This window comes from Diaporthe citri (assembly GCF_014595645.1).
Source record: "Diaporthe citri strain NFHF-8-4 chromosome Unknown scaffold_5, whole genome shotgun sequence".
Taxonomy (NCBI): domain Eukaryota; kingdom Fungi; phylum Ascomycota; class Sordariomycetes; order Diaporthales; family Diaporthaceae; genus Diaporthe; species Diaporthe citri.
Genome location: NW_025064850.1, coordinates 3,233,064 through 3,251,615, shown reverse-complemented (window position 1 = coordinate 3,251,615; position 18,552 = coordinate 3,233,064). Strand labels below are relative to the sequence as shown.

Here is an 18,552-nt window from a genome sequence, read left to right as displayed (position 1 = left end):
AATAATAAAATTAATCTTTTTATTTATGCCTTTATTACGATTTAAGCTTTGCTTATTGTAATTAATTAGCGGGCTTTAGCCTTATATAAATAAGCTTTAACATGGGTATAAATGGAAAGTAAATCTCTTTCTTTATATTTTAAATATAAACTTTATTTAAGCACCTTATAATAAATAACCTAAGGTTAGCTTATAATATATATTTAAAATCCTTTTATATTATAAACTTATAATATAATTATATAAAACTTAATATAATAAGACTTAAAAAACATAATAGCAATTTATTAAGCTCTTTCCTATTTTAAAAAAGTTTTATTTTAAATATATTTAGTAACTTAACTAATAAAGATAAGGGCTAAATTTATAATAAATAAAGAAATAATTAGCATTAAAAGGATTTAATTCTTTTATATATTTAATTAACTAAGAACTTTTTATAATTAATTTTTACCTTATATTAATTTTATAAAGATATTTAAAGAGCAGCTAAAAAGCTTTTTAAAGAAAGTTTACTTTGCATTTAAAAACTTTTTTAAATAAAAATATATTAAGCTTAGCTTAATTATATTATAATAATATTATAAAAAGAAAAAGCAAAATTTCTTACTTAATTTAATTAATTAACTTATATAATAAAAACTTAAAGTTAATTAAATAAATATAAAATATTATTAATAGCTAATAACTTAATCTTTATAATAAAAGCTTAACTTAATTATAAAAAATAATTAAATATATTTAAGGCCTTTTGCTTTATTTTATAGCAATATAAGAGTATTTTTAATATTATAATAAGGAAAGATAATATTTAATTTTAAAATGATAAAATAATAAATATTAATATTATAATAATTTTAATAAATAAAGTTAAGTATTTTATATATAATTAATTTAATTATTATAAGTATAATTATCTTAATTATTATAAAAAAATAAAGATATAGCTTTTATTAATTAAGGCTAGTAAAAAAAGGAGTTTATTTAAGGGGGCGTAAAATGTTTTTTATAAAATAAAGCTTAAAACTTATTAACTTAATGCTAACTTAAGCTTAAAGTAAGCTAATTATATATTAATTAATTTAATATTATAAAATACTTAAAATTTAAGAATTTCTTATTAATAAAGTAAATTACTTATAATTAAACACTAATTAATTATAAATTATATAATAAATTTATAATTTTAAGATTTTAAATAAAGAAGCTTATATAAAAGGCTTAAATTAAAGGATTATAAAAATACCATTAATTTAGCCGTTAATTTATACTTAAATAATCATTTCTTATTAACTTGCTTTAATTAATATATTAAATTATAAGGGTTAAAGGCATATTAATTATAGAAAATAAGCTAAGCCTTTAATATATTTAAAAAGCATTAAGGTATAATTAAATAGCTAAGCAAAAAATAATATTTAATTTATAATTAAAATATAATATCCTTTATTTTTTATTATATAGCTACCCTTTAAAGCCCATTATAAAGACTTAGAAAAAGAGGATATATTATAGTTTAAGCTTTGCCCATTATAATTAATTAGCAGGCTTTAGCCCTATAAGAATAGGCTTTGGCGTGGGTATAAACGGAAAGCAGATTTCTTCCTTTGTACTTTAAATATAAACCTTATTTAGGCACCTTATAGCAAATAACCCAGGGTTAGCCCATAACAACCTTAATTAATTATATTATTAAGTTTAAGCTCTTTTATATATTTAAGGTAGCTTGTAATAAAACTTTTATAATAAAGAATATTAAGTTTATATTTAAAAAAGCTAGGATTTTTCTTTAAAACCTTAAATTTATGATTTTTAAGCTTAATATTTGCTTATAAACTTTAATATAATCCCTTTTTATTTTTCCTTAAAAGTAAGAGTTTTAAATATTATTAAATACTTAATAAATTATTTAATAATTAAGTTTTATTAAGGGCAGGATTTCCACTTATTAAGGCAGCTTTTTTATATTAATTATATGGCAAAGGGTGTATAAGTAATAGCATATAAAATTATAATTTTAAAGGATTAAGTTTATATATTTAAGGATATTAATATAGCATTTATTAAGCATAAAAGGGCTAAAAAAAGTTAAATATAACTTAAAAAAGCACTTATAATTAAGGAATCTTAAGCCTTTATTTAAAAATAAATAAAAAGGAAAGCAGCTAGTTAATAAAATAAATAATAATGCTAAAGAATTAATTTATAATAAATTAATTAAATAATAATATAATAATTATAATAAGATTAAGCATAATATAAAAACTTATAAGAAAAATAAAAAAGGATTTAATTAATTAAATTTTAATTATACTTTAATAAATTTAGCTTAATTAGCATTAATTAATGCAAATATATTTATTTTAATGGTTTATAATAAATTGCATTTTTAATAATATAATTAGCATTATTTAATATAAAATGCAAGTTTTTTTTAAAAAGTTGCTTATTTTAAACTTATATTATATCCACGCGAATTACTTTAAATTAACAAAATTAATTAAAAATAAATAATTAAAAGCAGTTAGCATTAATTAATACCAAATTTAATTAATTTCTTTGCATTAAGTGGGTGCTATAAATAGCAAAAGTTGGCAGATATTGCAAAAGTATGCCACTTAATAATATGCATTACTTAATGGTAAACCACGTTAATCCTTTTATGTTTATAATTTTTTAAGTTCTTTTTATATAACTTAACTTATTATATTCTCTTACTTTTATTGTTATTTCTTTTAAATTTACAAAATTAATTTAAATTCTTTTTTTAAAAAAATTTAAAAAATATTAATAAAGTAAAAATTATTTTAAACTAAATTGTTTTAAAATTATAAAAAGAATAATTAATAATTTATAAGCTTATATTATTATAGTTATAAGCTTTAATTATTTAATAAATGTTATAAATAAGTTTTATAATAAAATTATTATTAAAAGTATATTAATAACTTAAGATAATGATAAAAAGATAAAGATTAACTTTAGAGATATACTTGATAATACCTGGAGTTCGTTAGGCATTATATGAATCCTGAGCTAGCTGTTCGTGTAAAATCCTTGAGAAAAGGTAGTTTATAAATCGTGTGAATTCAAGCTTGAGCGGACCCTCAGCTCCAACTTTTGCTCCCTTAAGCAGGCTTTGGAAGTATTGATTCATAGTGCTCCATGATTATCTTTAAGAGCTTCTGAATCAACCTGATCATATATATTTACCGTCTGAGAACTGGGCTGATCACAAAATGGCAAACCGCTGTGGGGTCATCTGATCGGCTTGCTCGATGAGAGCTTCAACTCGTACTTTCTCCTGCGGCCAGCTGGTCTGCAGCAGCTGTTAGGTTACCAGCTATGGAACGAACAGATATAAATCTCAGATCGATCATTGAACGGTGAAGCCTCCGCTCAGGAGATAGCAAGCCATCAACCAGCGATCCTGCATGCCACTCTTACACGAGTGCCTGGGACTACAGATATTGTCGTATCAACCGGCATGAAAGCTTACCTCTCTTTCGCAGGCTGTGAATCATTTAAAACATGCTCTGTTCTCGTTCCTCATTCTTCTGTGCCAGTGTGGACACGATGTCCACTGGTGCTAATACTATCCAGATGGTCTTATATGAGACTCATTTTATAAAGTCTTACGTGGTTCCCGTGTTTCAAATCCACCAAAATAGCATCACGCTTATTATATGAACGTTTAAACTGGTCCATAAGAGCAGAATATCTAGTAGCCTAAGTCTCTAGATGGCAGATTAAAGCTCAGCTTACTCTGATCATATTCCTCGTCTGGCTGACAACACTATGCTAGATGACTAGCCTCTTATGACCCAGACCTTGCCCCAATATTCATCCACTGCCATCCTGGGACCCTGATAACCTGTTTTACCTACCTTACCTCATTCAAGGTGCTGTCGGCATTGTTGTTCTCCCCTTTGCACACCACCTGCTGAAGTAGTGGCTGCGGCGCCCAGCACCCCACCCACTTCGCTTCGGGCCGAGACGGCCAGACATAAATAGGGCAAGATATAAATAGGACCAGACAGCTCCCATTTCTAAACAATAAACAACCCATGCGTTCTTTTCCCTGAACAGACGCATTATAATACGATGACTTTGTTTTCTTAATTCGCGGGAGCGTTTGCGCCTAGAACTGCGACTTGCCCACTCGCCGTTTTGCTGTGGAACTCGCCTTTAAAACTAACAACCATCGATTCAACCTTCTTATCCTCAGTATTTGAGTAAAATCGGTTGAATCTAGCGGAAAATGATCAATTCTGAGCTCGGCATCTTAAAAAAAAGTTTTGTCTGTCTACCGTCCCTCCAGCCTAACGTACTTGGTGAACTTTCCTATTTCCCACCCGCCCTGCACAAATTATAGATGATTCAAAATGATAAGGACAACTGTAAGGATCAACTAATGAGGAACTATTGCAGTGATCAACATGCTGTGGAATGTATGGCCGTGGAATTGCCAGTTGCAAGTTATATTAAGCAAAATAAGGTTGTTCATTTCGGGAAGTTCGTTGTGCACTCCTCTTATTGAGAAAGATCGATCTCAGAACCTCAGACATACTTAGCGTATATGAGATCCCCGCCGAGGTCCATCACCTCCGCAATCGTTGCATCAGGTACTCTTCGTGAAATAATCGACGGTTAGACACTCGAGTGCAGGGTACTCAACAGCAGGACAGTCGACAGAGGGATAGTCGGCTAGGGGACATAGGATGATCGACAGAGGGATACTCGACAGAGGGATAATCGACAGAGGGATAATCGACAGAGAGATAATCGACAGAGAGATAATCGACAGTGGGATAATTAACTATGGGATAATTAACTATGGGATAATTAACTATGGGATAATTAACTATAGGATAATTAAGTGTAGGACAATGGACTATGGGATATGGGATAAGTGACCGTGGGATAGTAGCTGTGGGGTATTGACTATGGGATAATTCACACTGGGATATGTGACTGTGGGATGTGGGGTAGTTGGCTGTGGAATAATCGGCTGTTGGGTAATTAACAGCAGGAAAATCGACTGTGGGATATCGGAAAATTGACTGTGGTACAAGCTACTGCAGGTCACCAGGCCAAGGCAACATCAGTCTTGGGATAGCAGGCCATAAGATAACCGGCTGTGGGATGATGAGCCAAAAGTTACCAGCTGTAGTATAACCTGCTGTGGGATAACCGGTTGTATGCTGTGATACCAATATGAATATGATACTCAGTATAGGCTACTGATTATGAAGTCCATGGGTGTTGATTTCCTTCCTTGTAATCTGGTCTCTACCCAGATGACTTTCTATGAAAACAGTCCATAAAACCAGGTCTGTGGGATGATTTGCGTAGCACATATTACATGAAAAGGTCCAATTAATTTATGGGATCACTTCCGCTAAGCCATTCCACTCGGCAAACTTTTTGCGTGTACAATCCTCGTCAAATGAGTCTCAATCTCATGTCCTCAAACATACTCAGCGCAAATGAGATCTCCACCAAAGTCCATCACATCTGCAATCGTAGCGTTCGGGATGATCCCAACCATCCAAAGTGTGTGATTCAGAGTTGTCGTGTTGCCCGGGTCTCCATCATAGTCCAGGACGGCGGCGCTGGGATACGGAACCTCATTCGTCAGAAGAAAGTTTGCCAGAGGCACATTGCGGCCAGTCATATCTGTCGATCGAGCTGCAAGGTTGACTTGCTGCCATTCCCACCAGAGTCGATCAGGGTTGGTATGGTGCAGGAAGAACAGTGGATCTCCAGGGCTCCCCGATCCATCCAGCATCTGTAAAAGTTCATTAGACCCTAAAGCATGACATAGCGAATAAACTGGGAGCAAGAGACACTCACCGTTCCGCCTATGGCTGCATGGCCAGCGATGTGGGGCTTGGACTTGTAGCATTGCCAGGCTTCAGAGTAATTGGAAGATGCGAAGCATGCATCGACATATGTGCTATTGCCATTCTGGATGGATGTCGGACTAAAATCTCGGCTGAGGCAGTAATCGGCGTAGTTGCTCGTGCGGTTCATGTGCAGGGTCAGATTGGCAAACGGACCATCTGTCACACAAAGGTCATCACCGGTGCCAGTGCCACCAAATCCGGTATCAGGATCAAACAATGCGGACTCATTGAAAGCAATTCCGGCAGCGATGGCCTCGGTGGTTGACAACTCGTCCCAGTATGGCTGCGCACCCGTGTAGTTGCACTCGGTCTGCAAGAGAATCTCGTGTGCTCGCATGTACAGTCGGTGCCATGGCAGAAAAGACCCGGTGTCGTGGACCACATTTGTCTGGACTATATGCGAGTAGTGAAGCTCATCCCATCGCGTGATGGCACCCTCAATTGTGCCAGTCTTTGGGGGCAAGCTAATAAGGCACAGTTCAGCCTCGATATAGGCTTGCTTTTCTTCGTTGGTCAGGGCAGTCCTGGAAGAGAAGTCAGACGAATCATTCTGCTAAAAATTGGAGTGCAATGTATGTACCATGACTTTCTTTGGTTGAGTGAGGTACACGTCTCAGTGTCTTGCCGAGGTATGAGGTGTGCGTGGGCACACGAAGAGACCGCAAGAAGCCCAGAAAGGGCAACGTGAGTGAATGACAGAAACATAGCGAGTGAATGCAGCTGAGAAAAAAAATACGAAAAATGAATGTATTTGCCAATTCGGGCAACGAGAGTGCAGGCGGTTGCAGTCTACCCAAAGATTGAATGCAAGGCATGACAGTGTGGATCTGTCCTTATATTGTGGTATGCTCTCGCTGCAAGACATCTTGCAGGCCAACAAGACGATGCGGGCTTTGCAACGTGCTATTACTGACTTGAAGGTGGATGTTCTCCTATCCGCCCACAATCCGGCACGAATTTCGTCAGCACCGAAACCCTGCCTTGGTGTGTGCCTGTGCTTGGTGTGCCGCTGTCCGGAGAGCTTACGAAGAGCACTCTCCCAACAGAGCGTATGCAAGTAAGTGATCGGCCGTCACGTTCTGTACGATGTGGTCAGTGAGGTCTCAATACTAGTAGGCCATCAAATGTCCACTACTCAAGTACAACAAATCCACGTTCATTACCTGGGCTCACTCTGGGATAGCAGATGCCAAGTAGGCCAGCATGCTAGGATGACTTTGACGTTGTACGCAAGGGGGCTGTGTTGTTACAATGGATGAACACGGCTGGACCCACAGGACGCGATACTTCGGGCCCAGAATTGCGGCGTTGGGAGGACCCATGGACGTGGGAAGTTCAATATTTGGCACAAAATCCAGGGACCACGGCAATTTCACTATTGGATCAGTTGAGCCTGCCCCTTATCGAACCCGGAAGGGTTCCAGCGAGTTGATGCTTGAACCGTATTGCCACGCGGCCCTCCCCACGACGGGCAGATCCAAAATTGCCCGGCCGAGGGCGATCTTCAAGTCGGATGAACTCCGTATTTTGATTTGCCATTTCTATCTACTTGGAAGACAAGGACTGACAAGAAAGCGTGGCACTGTTTCGTCGGTGGCAAAATACGTGTATGTGGCCGTGACAATACATCTGGGTAGACAGACATTGATGTTACAGACGTCTCACGGCTCCCTACATGCAAAGTCATCGTCTACAGCGAATTAGAAAAAAAAAAAAAAAAAATCCCCGGGAGATACGCGAGTTCGCTCGTATTTGCAAGCATAGACCGGATCAAAGGGCCGCCCAACACTATTGCAAACCTGGGGTTTCTTGGTGCAATGTGCAGGTTGCGTAATCGAGCCCGATTCGTAAGCTTGGCGCAAGCCGTTCATAAAAAGTGGGCATCCACCTGAGATTCGACCCCACCGACAGAGATCTCCAGGACGAATCAGCAAGTGACCAGAGGCAAACCCAAGTATCATCGACATGACGAGCAACGTCGACTCGACAAAGCCGCGCACCTTCAACCCGGAAGGGGTGTGGGCGCCGCCTCCGACGTACAGTCAAGTCGCGGTGACCCCTCTCCTCCCGTCATCCCGACTCATCACGCTTGCTGGGATGACCGGGTGCGACCCCGCAAGATCGGATAACCCACGCACAGTCCAAGAACAAGCCCCTATTGCGTACGAGAATATTCGCCAGGCCCTTGCTGCTGCCGGTGCCACCCCTCGCGACATTGTTCAAGTAAGAGCGTCTGTCCCCCTGTTCTCGTCTTCGTCCCACTTGACCTGCAGGCAGGTATTGACCAACGGGCTTCAACCAGGTCAAGCACTACATCGTCAAGGAGACTGGCAATGCAGAAGTTGATCGTCTGGACGTGGTCGATCGCGGTTGGGGGGGATTGTGGATGGAATTCATGGACAAGACTGCTGACGGTCACCGACCTCCAGACACCGTCGTGGGAGTCGCGAGTCTGGCGAAAAGCGACATACTCTATGAATGTGAGGTATGGGCCATTGTGAATCAATAAGCGGTTACTCCTTCCTGGTAGTTCGAGACTGCCTTTTGTGCACACGGCGTTCCGCGAGACGGAGTACACTGTTGCACTGTAGCCCTCTGTACAGGCTATTCGGGGTACTTTGTATGAAAGGAATGCCAGCAGCTGTCATTTAGGAACAAGCACTTTGTCTCTACTTCCAAGTCTAGCCTTCACATGTGGCAACCTCGAGCTTGAGATATCAGATGCAATAGGAGGTGTTTTAAGCACCATAACCAACATGAATAGTAAATGGCATAGACGCATCATCCTCGGGCTCCATTTTGTAAGATATTTGTCTCGAGAGAAGTCAGAAAACATTCCAGCCCGCAAGAATATCATATATACATAGCCACGAGCAACTATGGATCCAAAGCCTTCACAAAGCAGGACGGCTCTTTTAAGCTTACACTGTCAAGATTCAACATCGAGGCAGGAAGCGACAATAATCTACAATTCAAACACTATGAGAGTACATACAAGAGTCTCCAGGCACTTTCAGAACAGCGCCAATGTCCACTGAATCCAACCCATAGCTGGAATTTCCACACGTGCTTACCTAGTTATCCCAGTTTGTCGACTTGTAAGAGTTGATCCCACAGAACGATCAAGCTTTCCCCCAGTCTTCTGGATCCCTGCGATCTAGACAGTGAGCACCCGGAATCGCATGCGAGCAGTCGACGAACGCTCTCCGAGATCTGGCCGTGAGTAGCTAGCTATACGCGCCAAAGCCTACGGAATCAACTGGCCCGTGAATAAGAATAGAGCAATCAGTAATTCCGCTCATCCGACCCTGGGCCAGTCCTCGCACGTTGGCTCACAACGATGATTGAGGATTTCGCGTTGTCGAGGAAAGCATGAGAGCGTCCGTGGTCCAGAACCCTCACAGGGCTGAGAACCACGCTTGCACCTGCAACTAACAAGTCCATTGTTCATCGTGAGACGAGAGTAAATATAATCGTTTTGACCAAGTCTTCTGGCCAAATCACCAGGCCTTGGCTCCTGGTTCATGTCGCAGGCTTGCCCTGTGTTTTCTGACATGCACGGTGTTACTCACTAAGGCTCTAAATTTAGGCTTCCTGTCAAGCTAACGTTTAAAGTACTAGACAAGCAACGTGCTAGTTCACCACAACGCATGAACAGAACTGTTCTTGAACGCAACAAACTTTTTGGGCGCGGAAAAGGTAGAGACTAACAACGGCCTGAGCTCAGGTTGCAGCTGAGTCGCCCCGATTCGCCACTGTCTGTGGGACGCGGCGGCCAAGGCTTGTTAATGCCTCCACACGGCCAGAAGCGACTGTCATGACTTGGCGAGATCTCCCGGACGACTCTGGAAGTGACAAGATCATAGGCGAAACTCTTGGTTATCCTCCAGAGGTGCAGCCTAGCTTTATGCGAAAGCTTGGCCGCGATTAAGCAAAAAAATTGTGGGCGTCGAGATTTGTGAGGCTCGACGCCCGGGAGTCGTGTCTCGGACAGTGCCAGGTCCGCTGATCCCTGCCGGCTAGCCCAAACGTGAGGACTCTTGGCCCGCTCTTGAGATATTTTTGGGCCCAGTAGTTCAGACGAAGCTGATCTTTCAAGATCCAGACTCTCGGGTGATGAACATGCTTTGGCCTAGGTGACGGGAACAGATTACAATGGGCGCGTATACAGCTCTAGTTTCTTTTGCAGGATACTAGGCATGCTTCAGTGTCGGGCGCGGGTGTCTTGTTTAAGGAGGCGCGGCGCTTTGCAGCACCGTGATTGATTGATGCTTTGACCTTGGTTGGGAGGCGAATTGGGCGTCTGGACTTGAGTCAGCATAAAGGCTGGCAAAACTGCTCTTGGCATCGTCGCTACCACCATTACAAGGAATGACTCGGCTGGGTTGGTAGCAAAGGCCATATAGCAATGCTTGACATGGCCCCATTCCGTCGGCTCTCCGGAGGTCGGTCAGACACCCGGGGCGCTGGATCGCCAAGTTGACTGCAGCCAAGGTCCGCCAAGCTGTCTGAGCAGAGTCCTTCCCCAGAACTTTTCGGCACCATCTGGTCTCGGAGCCCAGGCGTTCCTGTTTCTTGCCTCTTTCCAAGACTTTTTTTCGTAAGGGTGTCAAACACTGACTGATTCACCGGACTGTCTTCACGGACCTCGATTTGGACACCCTTAGCACCGCTCCCACGCAGCCACCCCGGCCTTGGAGCCCCGTGGGAGCACGAGCGAGCCCACTTGAGGCAACACATCCTTGAACTGGCCCGCGATGTTTCAACGGATGGGTCCTTGATAAAGATCCCCAGTGTTCCCTCGTCCCAACTTGCTTCAATTATCCTCAACCTCTATCCTGTCATTCTCTTCTCTTCTTCAAGTCTACAAGCTGGTCTGGAACCGCTCATTACCGCGTCTTCCTACATTATAATAAGCCCACATATACCCACATTTTCGTCAGCCAAACCCCACAAGATGTATACTCGCAGCATCCTCCTCTACCTGGGCGCACTTGCGTGGCTGACCCAAGGCGCACCCCTTAATATCAACCTTGGCGCTTACTCTCCTGCCTTGGTGGTCGGTGATGGAGAGATATCGTTTGGCGGAGAAGCCGAGGGAGGAGCCGCCGAGGGCGGTGCTGCCGGCGGCGAAGGCGGTGCTGCCGGCGGCGAAGGCGGTGCTGGAGGTGCGGAAGGTGGTGCTGGCGCTGGCGAAGGAGGCGCTGGAGCTGGAGAAGGTGGTGCGGGAGCTGGAGAGGGAGGAGCTGGAGCTGGAGAGGGAGCAGCAGGTGAGACAAGAAAAATCCTGGAAGTACGAACACAGGAGAACTTCATACTGACGGCCTATTCCCCAGGCGGAGCAGAGGCAAGCAGCATTCCGGCTGCTCAAGACATTTCGGCTTTGCAAGGAATGGGCAAGCAGCGACTCCCCAAAGCTCGATCATAAGCACGTTCAGGACCAGCTTTGATTTAGGAAGCGAACACAGCCGCGGCAACGACAAACACAAGACACATATCAAGAAGAGGGGTTCTGACACGGCTGCTCTGGCATGTGACCATCTGCAGGCACGTCTCTTTCGGTGTGGAGACGTACTTGAGGAATACTTCGGCCTTCACGGGCCTCACGTATGGAAGGAAGGCTTTCACAGCTCGATACCCAGCGCAACGACAGGTCTGGCAGGTTTACAGTGGATACACACAGACTACATACTTAGTATAATAGACAGAGAGAATATGCGAATTTTCAAGACACATGAGCAGGCTGAGGTCATTGCTGAGATTGTTTTGATCATATTTACCGGCACTCTGCGCTGAGCCTTTCTGGGAAGCGTCTGAATCCGGTCTGATTACGGACTAGCTTTCCTAAAGGCGAATGAAACATGATCTGTTGCCCCAGACAACACTGCATACGTACAAAGAGACCTGTTCTCATGAGCGAAGGAGCAAGATTGGCACATTGTGTGTCACATTACCACGTCGGCCGAAGTCACATGTTATGGTGGTGTCAGCTCGTTAAAAGTTTTGCTGCCAGACCCCTCATATATTGCGAAGTGCTACTTTCAGAGCCGACCGATCCTCGGTGGGATGACCTGCTGGAGCAACACCCTCTTGTGAGATAGCTTCTAGTGGGGAGAATCGTCTGGGTTAGCCTCTTATGGGATGACCTCTGGCGCAGGTGTATTAGCCTCTGTGGAACTGTCTCCTGTGGGATATTGTCCTGTAGGATAATCTCATCTGGAGTAATGATCTCTAGGATCATTATGTCTGGGGTAGTCGTCTCTAGGATACTTATCCCTGGGTCAGTCGCCTCTGGGGTAGTCGCCTTTGCGATAATGGTCTCTAGGATAATGGTCTCTGGGATAATGGTCTCTGGGGTAGTCGACTCTGGGATAACTTCCAAGGCTCGTCTGGTGCACCTTCCTGTGGGATAACATTTTATCCTTCGTGTTCGTGTCAGAACCTCCTCATCAGCTAAGCAGAATATATTGCGTGCGGCGTGCCACTCGGACGTTGTGCCACATGTAGTGCCATTCCCGATGCTCTGATACCTTGGAGCTAATGCTTTTGAATATGTCATACTACAGATGCAATATACTGGCACATAATGTCCGAACGTGTAGTGTGTGTTTGCCGGCGGAAGCGTTGAAGCGTGCTTCCAAACATGCGTTCTCATTGCTGGCAAAGAGGAGTACGTATTCTGTGTCAGCTATCTCCCAAGAGGCCTGCGACAATATGCACATTTTACGCGGTTCAGAATGGAGTTTCCAGCCGCTCGATCGCCTTGTTTCATTTCATGCTCAGAGTGTGGAAAGTACTCTGAGCGCATTGGTCTCGCCTAGGCGAAGTTTGTGACGAGAAGTGCACTCGCTCAACGCGGATCGGAGGATGCACCCGAAGCTACGAATCTCCCGCACATTTTCGAATTTGAATACCAAATATGTTCACTGTCACATGCCATTTTCTACCTCCGTCGCATCGACAATACTACATCCCTCTGAGAGGGTGTCATACCGTGACCTGCTAGTCCCGGCGAGCAGCTTGGTGTTTCGGACGCAAGTTGGAGCTGCTCGGAACATACGAATACGACTCGCAAGGTTGTGGACGAGATTCGCTACTCAGATGATCTGCAAACCTGTCTTGTGAATGATTCAAATAGACTATGTCTTTTCACGGACGCGCTCGGTAAACACAGCCAGTCAGCTGACGTGTCGACGCTGGAACAGGAAGTATTGGCCGCCGCATTTAAGCCACTTCCCCGCATCGTCGCTGACCTTGGAGGTGTTGTGCACTCCCAGCCGCATGCCCGCGCACCCATGCAGCACTACGCGCAGGAACCAGGGCAGCCAGGGGAATATCTGACCTGAACCCAGACACGGGATGCTAAAACCGGTGTCGAGCAACACTAACAAGCCTTCGCGCAAGACTGTCACCGAAGTCTAATAGACTAATTCGAGGCCCAAGGTGGGGATCACGTTGAACAAGCCCCATCCAGACTCACCGTCCCCGCAGGTTCTCGAGAACTCGTCTCCTCACGTTCTCCAGCCCTCTCAGGGTTAACCCAGCCGCCCCGGGGGATGGCTTGCAATGATGTTGATTTGAGGCGGCGGTCATGATTCGACAAACCCGCCCGTCCCGCTTAGCTGTGCCTGTCGGCAAGCTCATCCGGCCCCCATTTGCCAGCGGAGGAAGCTTGGAAGCTTGCTTACCCCCCATCTTGTCTGCTAGGCGCCAGGACTCCAACGTATGTGGGGCTGTGGCCTGCATGATCTGCCCGGCAGCCCGAACTATCAAGAAGGTGTGGCACGTCAGGTTGGATGAACCTCTCCACTGCCGAGGTCTAGTCGTGATTTGCAGAGACTTTGGATGAGAGATCTTCACATGTCCGTCTTTCCTTGACCGCTCCAGGCACACACACTTGATCGACTGTCGTATCCGGGCGCCGTTGACGAGCTGTCAGGCTGTGTGGGCTGGCCGGAGCGGACGGGAAACGCGTGGTAGGGTCGAGTCTAATCCATCCGCCCGAGTCCTTCAGGCGTCCAAATTCAACCAAAACACCCTCGGTGAGCCCTTTTCCTATGGGTGCAACGTGCTGTCTTTTACCTTGCCTGTTCCGCAACAATTCTGATGAGGACATGGACATATCGACTGCCGGCGAGCCCCTGCTGCATATGCCGTTGTGGGAAATTACAGAGCAACTTCGTGCCGGCACGCCGGACTCAAAGCTTGTGCGGCCCATGTACTCTTCTGCTACCCCACGGGGTATTGAATTGGGATCCCCGCATTCCCCGGCGCAGCGTTGCAGAGATCTAAGCAGCGTGGCAGATAGCCTGCCCGAAAGGGGCAACGGTCCGGCGTGGCACCCGGAGACTACGCCCGTATTGTCGATACGCCCATTCACTTTGACAGTCAGCTGGTCTTTTTTTGGGCACCTCGAATCGGGAATCTATTGCATTCCCATGCAGAGACGGTGTACATTTCACACGGCTATGCATGATCACCGTCCGCAGATGTGGAGAGACGCCTCGGCGTCGGGGGGGAACCAATCCGATCAGCAATCTTGCAGATAAAATGGGCGGCTAGGCCTCTCTGTTTCCCACGATGGCTCTCGGCTGAAGCACTGCCAGTCTCGCCGTGGTGAACTTGTCTCGCGCGCCGGCCTGACTCCAGCATCCTCGACTGGTAGCTTCTTGCAATTCCTTCAGTCGGTCAACCCAGAGCAACATGAAGGCACTCTCCATCTCGGCTTGGGCCTCTCTGGCGGCCTGCGTCCTGGCCCTGCCAGCTCGCCAGGGCTCTTCTCCCGTGGTCGACGGACGAGCAGTCTCGCCGACTGTCGTCCTCTCCCCGTCCAACACCGTTGTTGGGCTGGCGAGCGGCAAGGTTGAAAAGTTTGCAGGTATCCCGTTTGCGGACCCACCCACTGGGTCCCTACGACTCAAGCCCCCCAAGAAGTTGTCAACCAACCTTGGCGATGCGTATGATGCAATCAACCCAGCAGCGGCCTGCCCACAGATGCTTGTGTCGACTGGCGAGAACCAGAGCCTGTTCCTCCAGATCCTTGGTGATCTTGTCACCCTGCCCATCATCCAGGCTGCAACAAACCAGAGCGAGGACTGCCTGACGGTCAGCGTCATCCGCCCGGCAGGTGTGGAGGCCGGTGCGAAATTGCCGGTTCTGTACTGGATCTTTGGGGGCGCGTTCGAGGTAAGGCAAACACCCACACATGAATTTTGTTGCCGAAATACTGACCAAAAGACAGCTTGGATGGGCTGCCATGTACGACGGAACAGACCTGCTTGACCAAGCCATCAGCCAAGATCAGCCCTACATTTTTGTAGCGGTCAACTATCGCGTTGCTGGATTCGGCTTTATGCCCGGCAAGGAGATCCTGGCCGATGGCTCTTCCAACCTGGGTCTTCTTGACCAGAGATTGGCTCTGGAGTGGGTAGCTGACAACATCGAGGCGTTTGGAGGCGACCCGACCAAGGTGACACTCTGGGGCGAGTCCGCAGGGGCTATCAGTGTCTTTGACCAGATGGCTCTATACGGAGGGGATAACACCTACAACGGCAAGCCATTGTTCCGGGGTGCCATCATGGACTCTGGCAGCATCGTACCTGCGGACCCTGTGGACTGCCCAAAGGGACAGGTCATCTATGACACCGTTGTGAGCGAGGGAGGCTGCTCTGGAGCGAGCGACACACTGGCGTGTCTCCGGGCTCTTCCGTACGAAAAGTTCCTGGACGCCGCCAATTCGGTCCCAGGCTTCCTTGGATACCAATCCGTGGCTCTGTCATACCTCCCAAGGCCGGATGGCACTGTGCTCCCTGACAGCCCTGACGTGCTGGCGGCTCAAGGTCGATACGCCGCAGTGCCCATGATCAACGGTGACCAAGAGGACGAGGGCACGATATTCACCCTCTTCACCTCGAATTTGACGACGACTCAGGACCTGTTGGAGTACCTGGCGACTTATTACTTCAAGAGTGCCTCGACTGCGCAATTGACTGCCCTGCTCGAGACATATCCTCAGGACATCACTCAAGGATCGCCGTTCAGGACCGGAATACTCAATGAGGTGTACCCTCAATTCAAGCGGATATCCGCGTTGCTCGGTGATCTGGTCTTCACACTCTCTCGCCGGGGCTTCCTCGAGAATACAAACGCCGCCAACCCGAGCGTGCCATCATGGAGCTACCTGGCAAGCTACAACTACGGAACTCCTTTCCTGGGCACATTCCACGGGAGCGACCTGCTGCAGGTGTTCTTCGGGATCTACGACAACTACGCTGCGAGGAGTATACGGACATACTACTACAACTTCTTGTACAACCTCGACCCCAACGTCGGTTACGGGAGTTACCCGAACTGGCCGCAGTGGAAAGACACCGGGAACGGGAACCAGCTCGTCCAGTTTTACGCCTTGTCGCAAAACTACCTGGCTGATGATTTCAGGAGTGACACCTATGCCTTTATCAAGGAGAATATCGCTTCGCTCCGGATCTAGTCATTTATTGTAAATAGGATCCGATGCATGAATTTATGAGTAACGAGGGCAAGGGCTTAATGTCAGTTAGTGTCTTAGCTATGATGACGCGGAACAAAACCAAAGTCAATCGAACCATCCTGCCTCTTGTCAATGTGAATTCGACTTGCCCGATGGCCCATGGCAACAGCTACCCTCTCCGCCACTCCATCCGTGACTTGACAGATGTGCGGACACATTTGCAGCTAATCCAAGATCCTCATTCCCTCGCGTCGCCTACAAACATTCCGTACCTCTTAGAGCTGTTACCATTCGGACATGGAGCTGTGCTAATGGCGGGTATATTCCACTCTCCCCCAACACAAAAATCAACAAAAAGAAGTCCCCAGATCTCTAGGTAACCCGGTTAGCACAAATCATGTCCAGCCATACCCCCATCCCCTGTCTTCTTCTGCTTGTGTGCCAACAGGGAGCAGCGAGACGCGGTTGACTTTGGAGGAAAAGTCTGCGAAACTTTTTCTCAATCCTGCTCAAAAGTCTTCGATAACGGTGTAAGTTTCATACAAGTGGAAGACCACGGAGTGCCTCCCACTGCACACTCTTCTGCAGTCTTAAACAATATCGCCTGGTCTATAGCTCTCCGTCCGCTATTTGACTAGCACGCCATTATAACCATGGTTCTCTGGCCGAGACGCCTAGAGCTGGAAAGTCTGTCCTTGCAGCCGAGCGAGACCGATAGCGGCTTCCGTTTAGAAACACCTGTGGCGACAATGACATCCCACTGTTCACTGTCTTCATGATTCTCATTCTGAGTGGCCGCTGAGCACGACATCGTGCCTGGCCTTACTTGCCATATTTGCCAAGCACTACCCTGGCTTCGTGAATGCTATGAATAGGGGTTTCAAACTGACTGTTGTTTCAACATTCGCATCAAATTCGCGTGGGAGTCTCCCACAGACTACAGTGCCCTCAGCCAGCCTACGAAAATTCACGCGGGAAACGAGAATAATTATCCGCTCACCGTCAGAGTGGCCAAATGGGCTGAAAACTCTTTGATCCATCCTTGAAGTGTTTGCTCAGGTGCCACCAGCCCACTGCATGCACTGTCGTAGCCAGTGTACGTTTCTCACGATCACCTTGCTTCTCATTCGCTAACCTTACGTGACTGTGAACGTTTCTTCTACCTTAGAGCAGCTCCTGGTCGGCTTCACCTGTTCCGGCTTTGACATTGCGTGAATGGTCCGTCTCGATATGCCGAGCTGTATTCGCCGTGAAGAAAGTATAAATCCTACGTCAACTTCCGCCGGAGCAAGCTGTGCCGGCCTGAATGCAGCATGTCCCCGAGTCAGCGTACGCCCACCCAGCTTCTACAGTACGCCCACCCAGCTTCCAGCGTTGGCCCACCCAGTACAAGGAAATTAGCTGCATCCGCACTAAAATGCAAGTATTGCGGGGTTCCTAAGTTAGCAAAGCTATAGCTATTTTAAAGGGGTCTTATAGCTATCCTAAAGGGGTCTTATAGCTATCCTAAAGGGGTCTTATAGCTAACCCTTTATTCGCAACTTAAAGTTTACTTCTGCCCTCTGCACCCTTTGCACCCTCTGCACCCTCTGCACCCTCTGCACCCTCTGCACCCTCTGCACCCTCTGCAGCCCTCTGCAGCCCTCTGGCGCCCTCTGCGGCCTCTAGCGCCCTCTGCGGCCTCTTGGGGCTCTGCACCCTCTAGCGCCCTCTGCAGCCTCTTAGCGCTCTGCGGCCCTCTGGGCGCTCTGCGGCCCTCTGGGCGCTCTGGGGGCTCTGGGCGCTCTAGGGGCTCTGGGGGCTCTGGGGGCTCCTGGGCGCTCTGGGGTTTTTAGGCTTATATTTTTAAAGTATTGCTTAAATTAAAAAATAGCTACCCTAGCTTATTGGGAACCCCGCAGTACTAATGTTTTATAGCGCATACAGCTAATTTCCTTATACTGGGTGGGCCAACGCTAGAAGCTAGGTGGGCGTACTGTAGAAGCTGGGTGGGCGTACGCTGACTCCATGTCCCCGGGCATACCAGGAATAATGGAGCGCGTCTTCCATCGCGTTCTTATCGCGTTCGGAAACACCAATCTTCCACCCAGCTGGGGCTTCCTTGTTGTCAATAAAGCGACGGTGACCCCGTGGTATCGGCCGGGATTGTCATAT

The 18,552-nt window shown here is 46.1% G+C and overlaps 4 protein-coding genes across 4 annotated transcripts; 3 read left to right on the top strand and 1 right to left on the bottom strand.

Annotated features, from left to right (window-relative positions):
- Nucleotides 1-5,470: 5,470 nt before the first annotated feature.
- INS49_011500 (uncharacterized protein) lies at nt 5,471-6,246 on the bottom strand (the record flags this gene model as incomplete). The annotated part of the gene is made up of 2 exons (XM_043172215.1): nt 5,471-5,791; nt 5,857-6,246. 2 exons carry the CDS (start codon nt 6,244-6,246, stop codon nt 5,471-5,473), a joined length of 711 nt encoding a protein of 236 aa, XP_043023960.1.
- A 1,628-nt stretch (nt 6,247-7,874) lies between these two features.
- On the top strand, nt 7,875-8,418 carry INS49_011499 (uncharacterized protein; the record flags this gene model as incomplete). Its single annotated transcript, XM_043172214.1, has 3 exons — nt 7,875-8,132; nt 8,212-8,278; nt 8,339-8,418. The coding sequence occupies 3 exons, from the start codon at nt 7,875-7,877 to the stop codon at nt 8,416-8,418; spliced, it is 405 nt and encodes a 134-aa protein (XP_043023959.1).
- A 2,557-nt stretch (nt 8,419-10,975) lies between these two features.
- On the top strand, nt 10,976-11,359 carry INS49_011498 (uncharacterized protein; the record flags this gene model as incomplete). The annotated part of the gene is made up of 2 exons (XM_043172213.1): nt 10,976-11,179; nt 11,246-11,359. 2 exons carry the CDS (start codon nt 10,976-10,978, stop codon nt 11,357-11,359), a joined length of 318 nt encoding a protein of 105 aa, XP_043023958.1.
- Nucleotides 11,360-14,612: 3,253 nt separating this feature from the next.
- Nucleotides 14,613-16,398, top strand: INS49_011497 (uncharacterized protein; the record flags this gene model as incomplete). The annotated part of the gene is made up of 2 exons (XM_043172212.1): nt 14,613-15,095; nt 15,151-16,398. 2 exons carry the CDS (start codon nt 14,613-14,615, stop codon nt 16,396-16,398), a joined length of 1,731 nt encoding a protein of 576 aa, XP_043023957.1.
- Between the last annotated feature and the right edge of the window lie 2,154 nt (nt 16,399-18,552).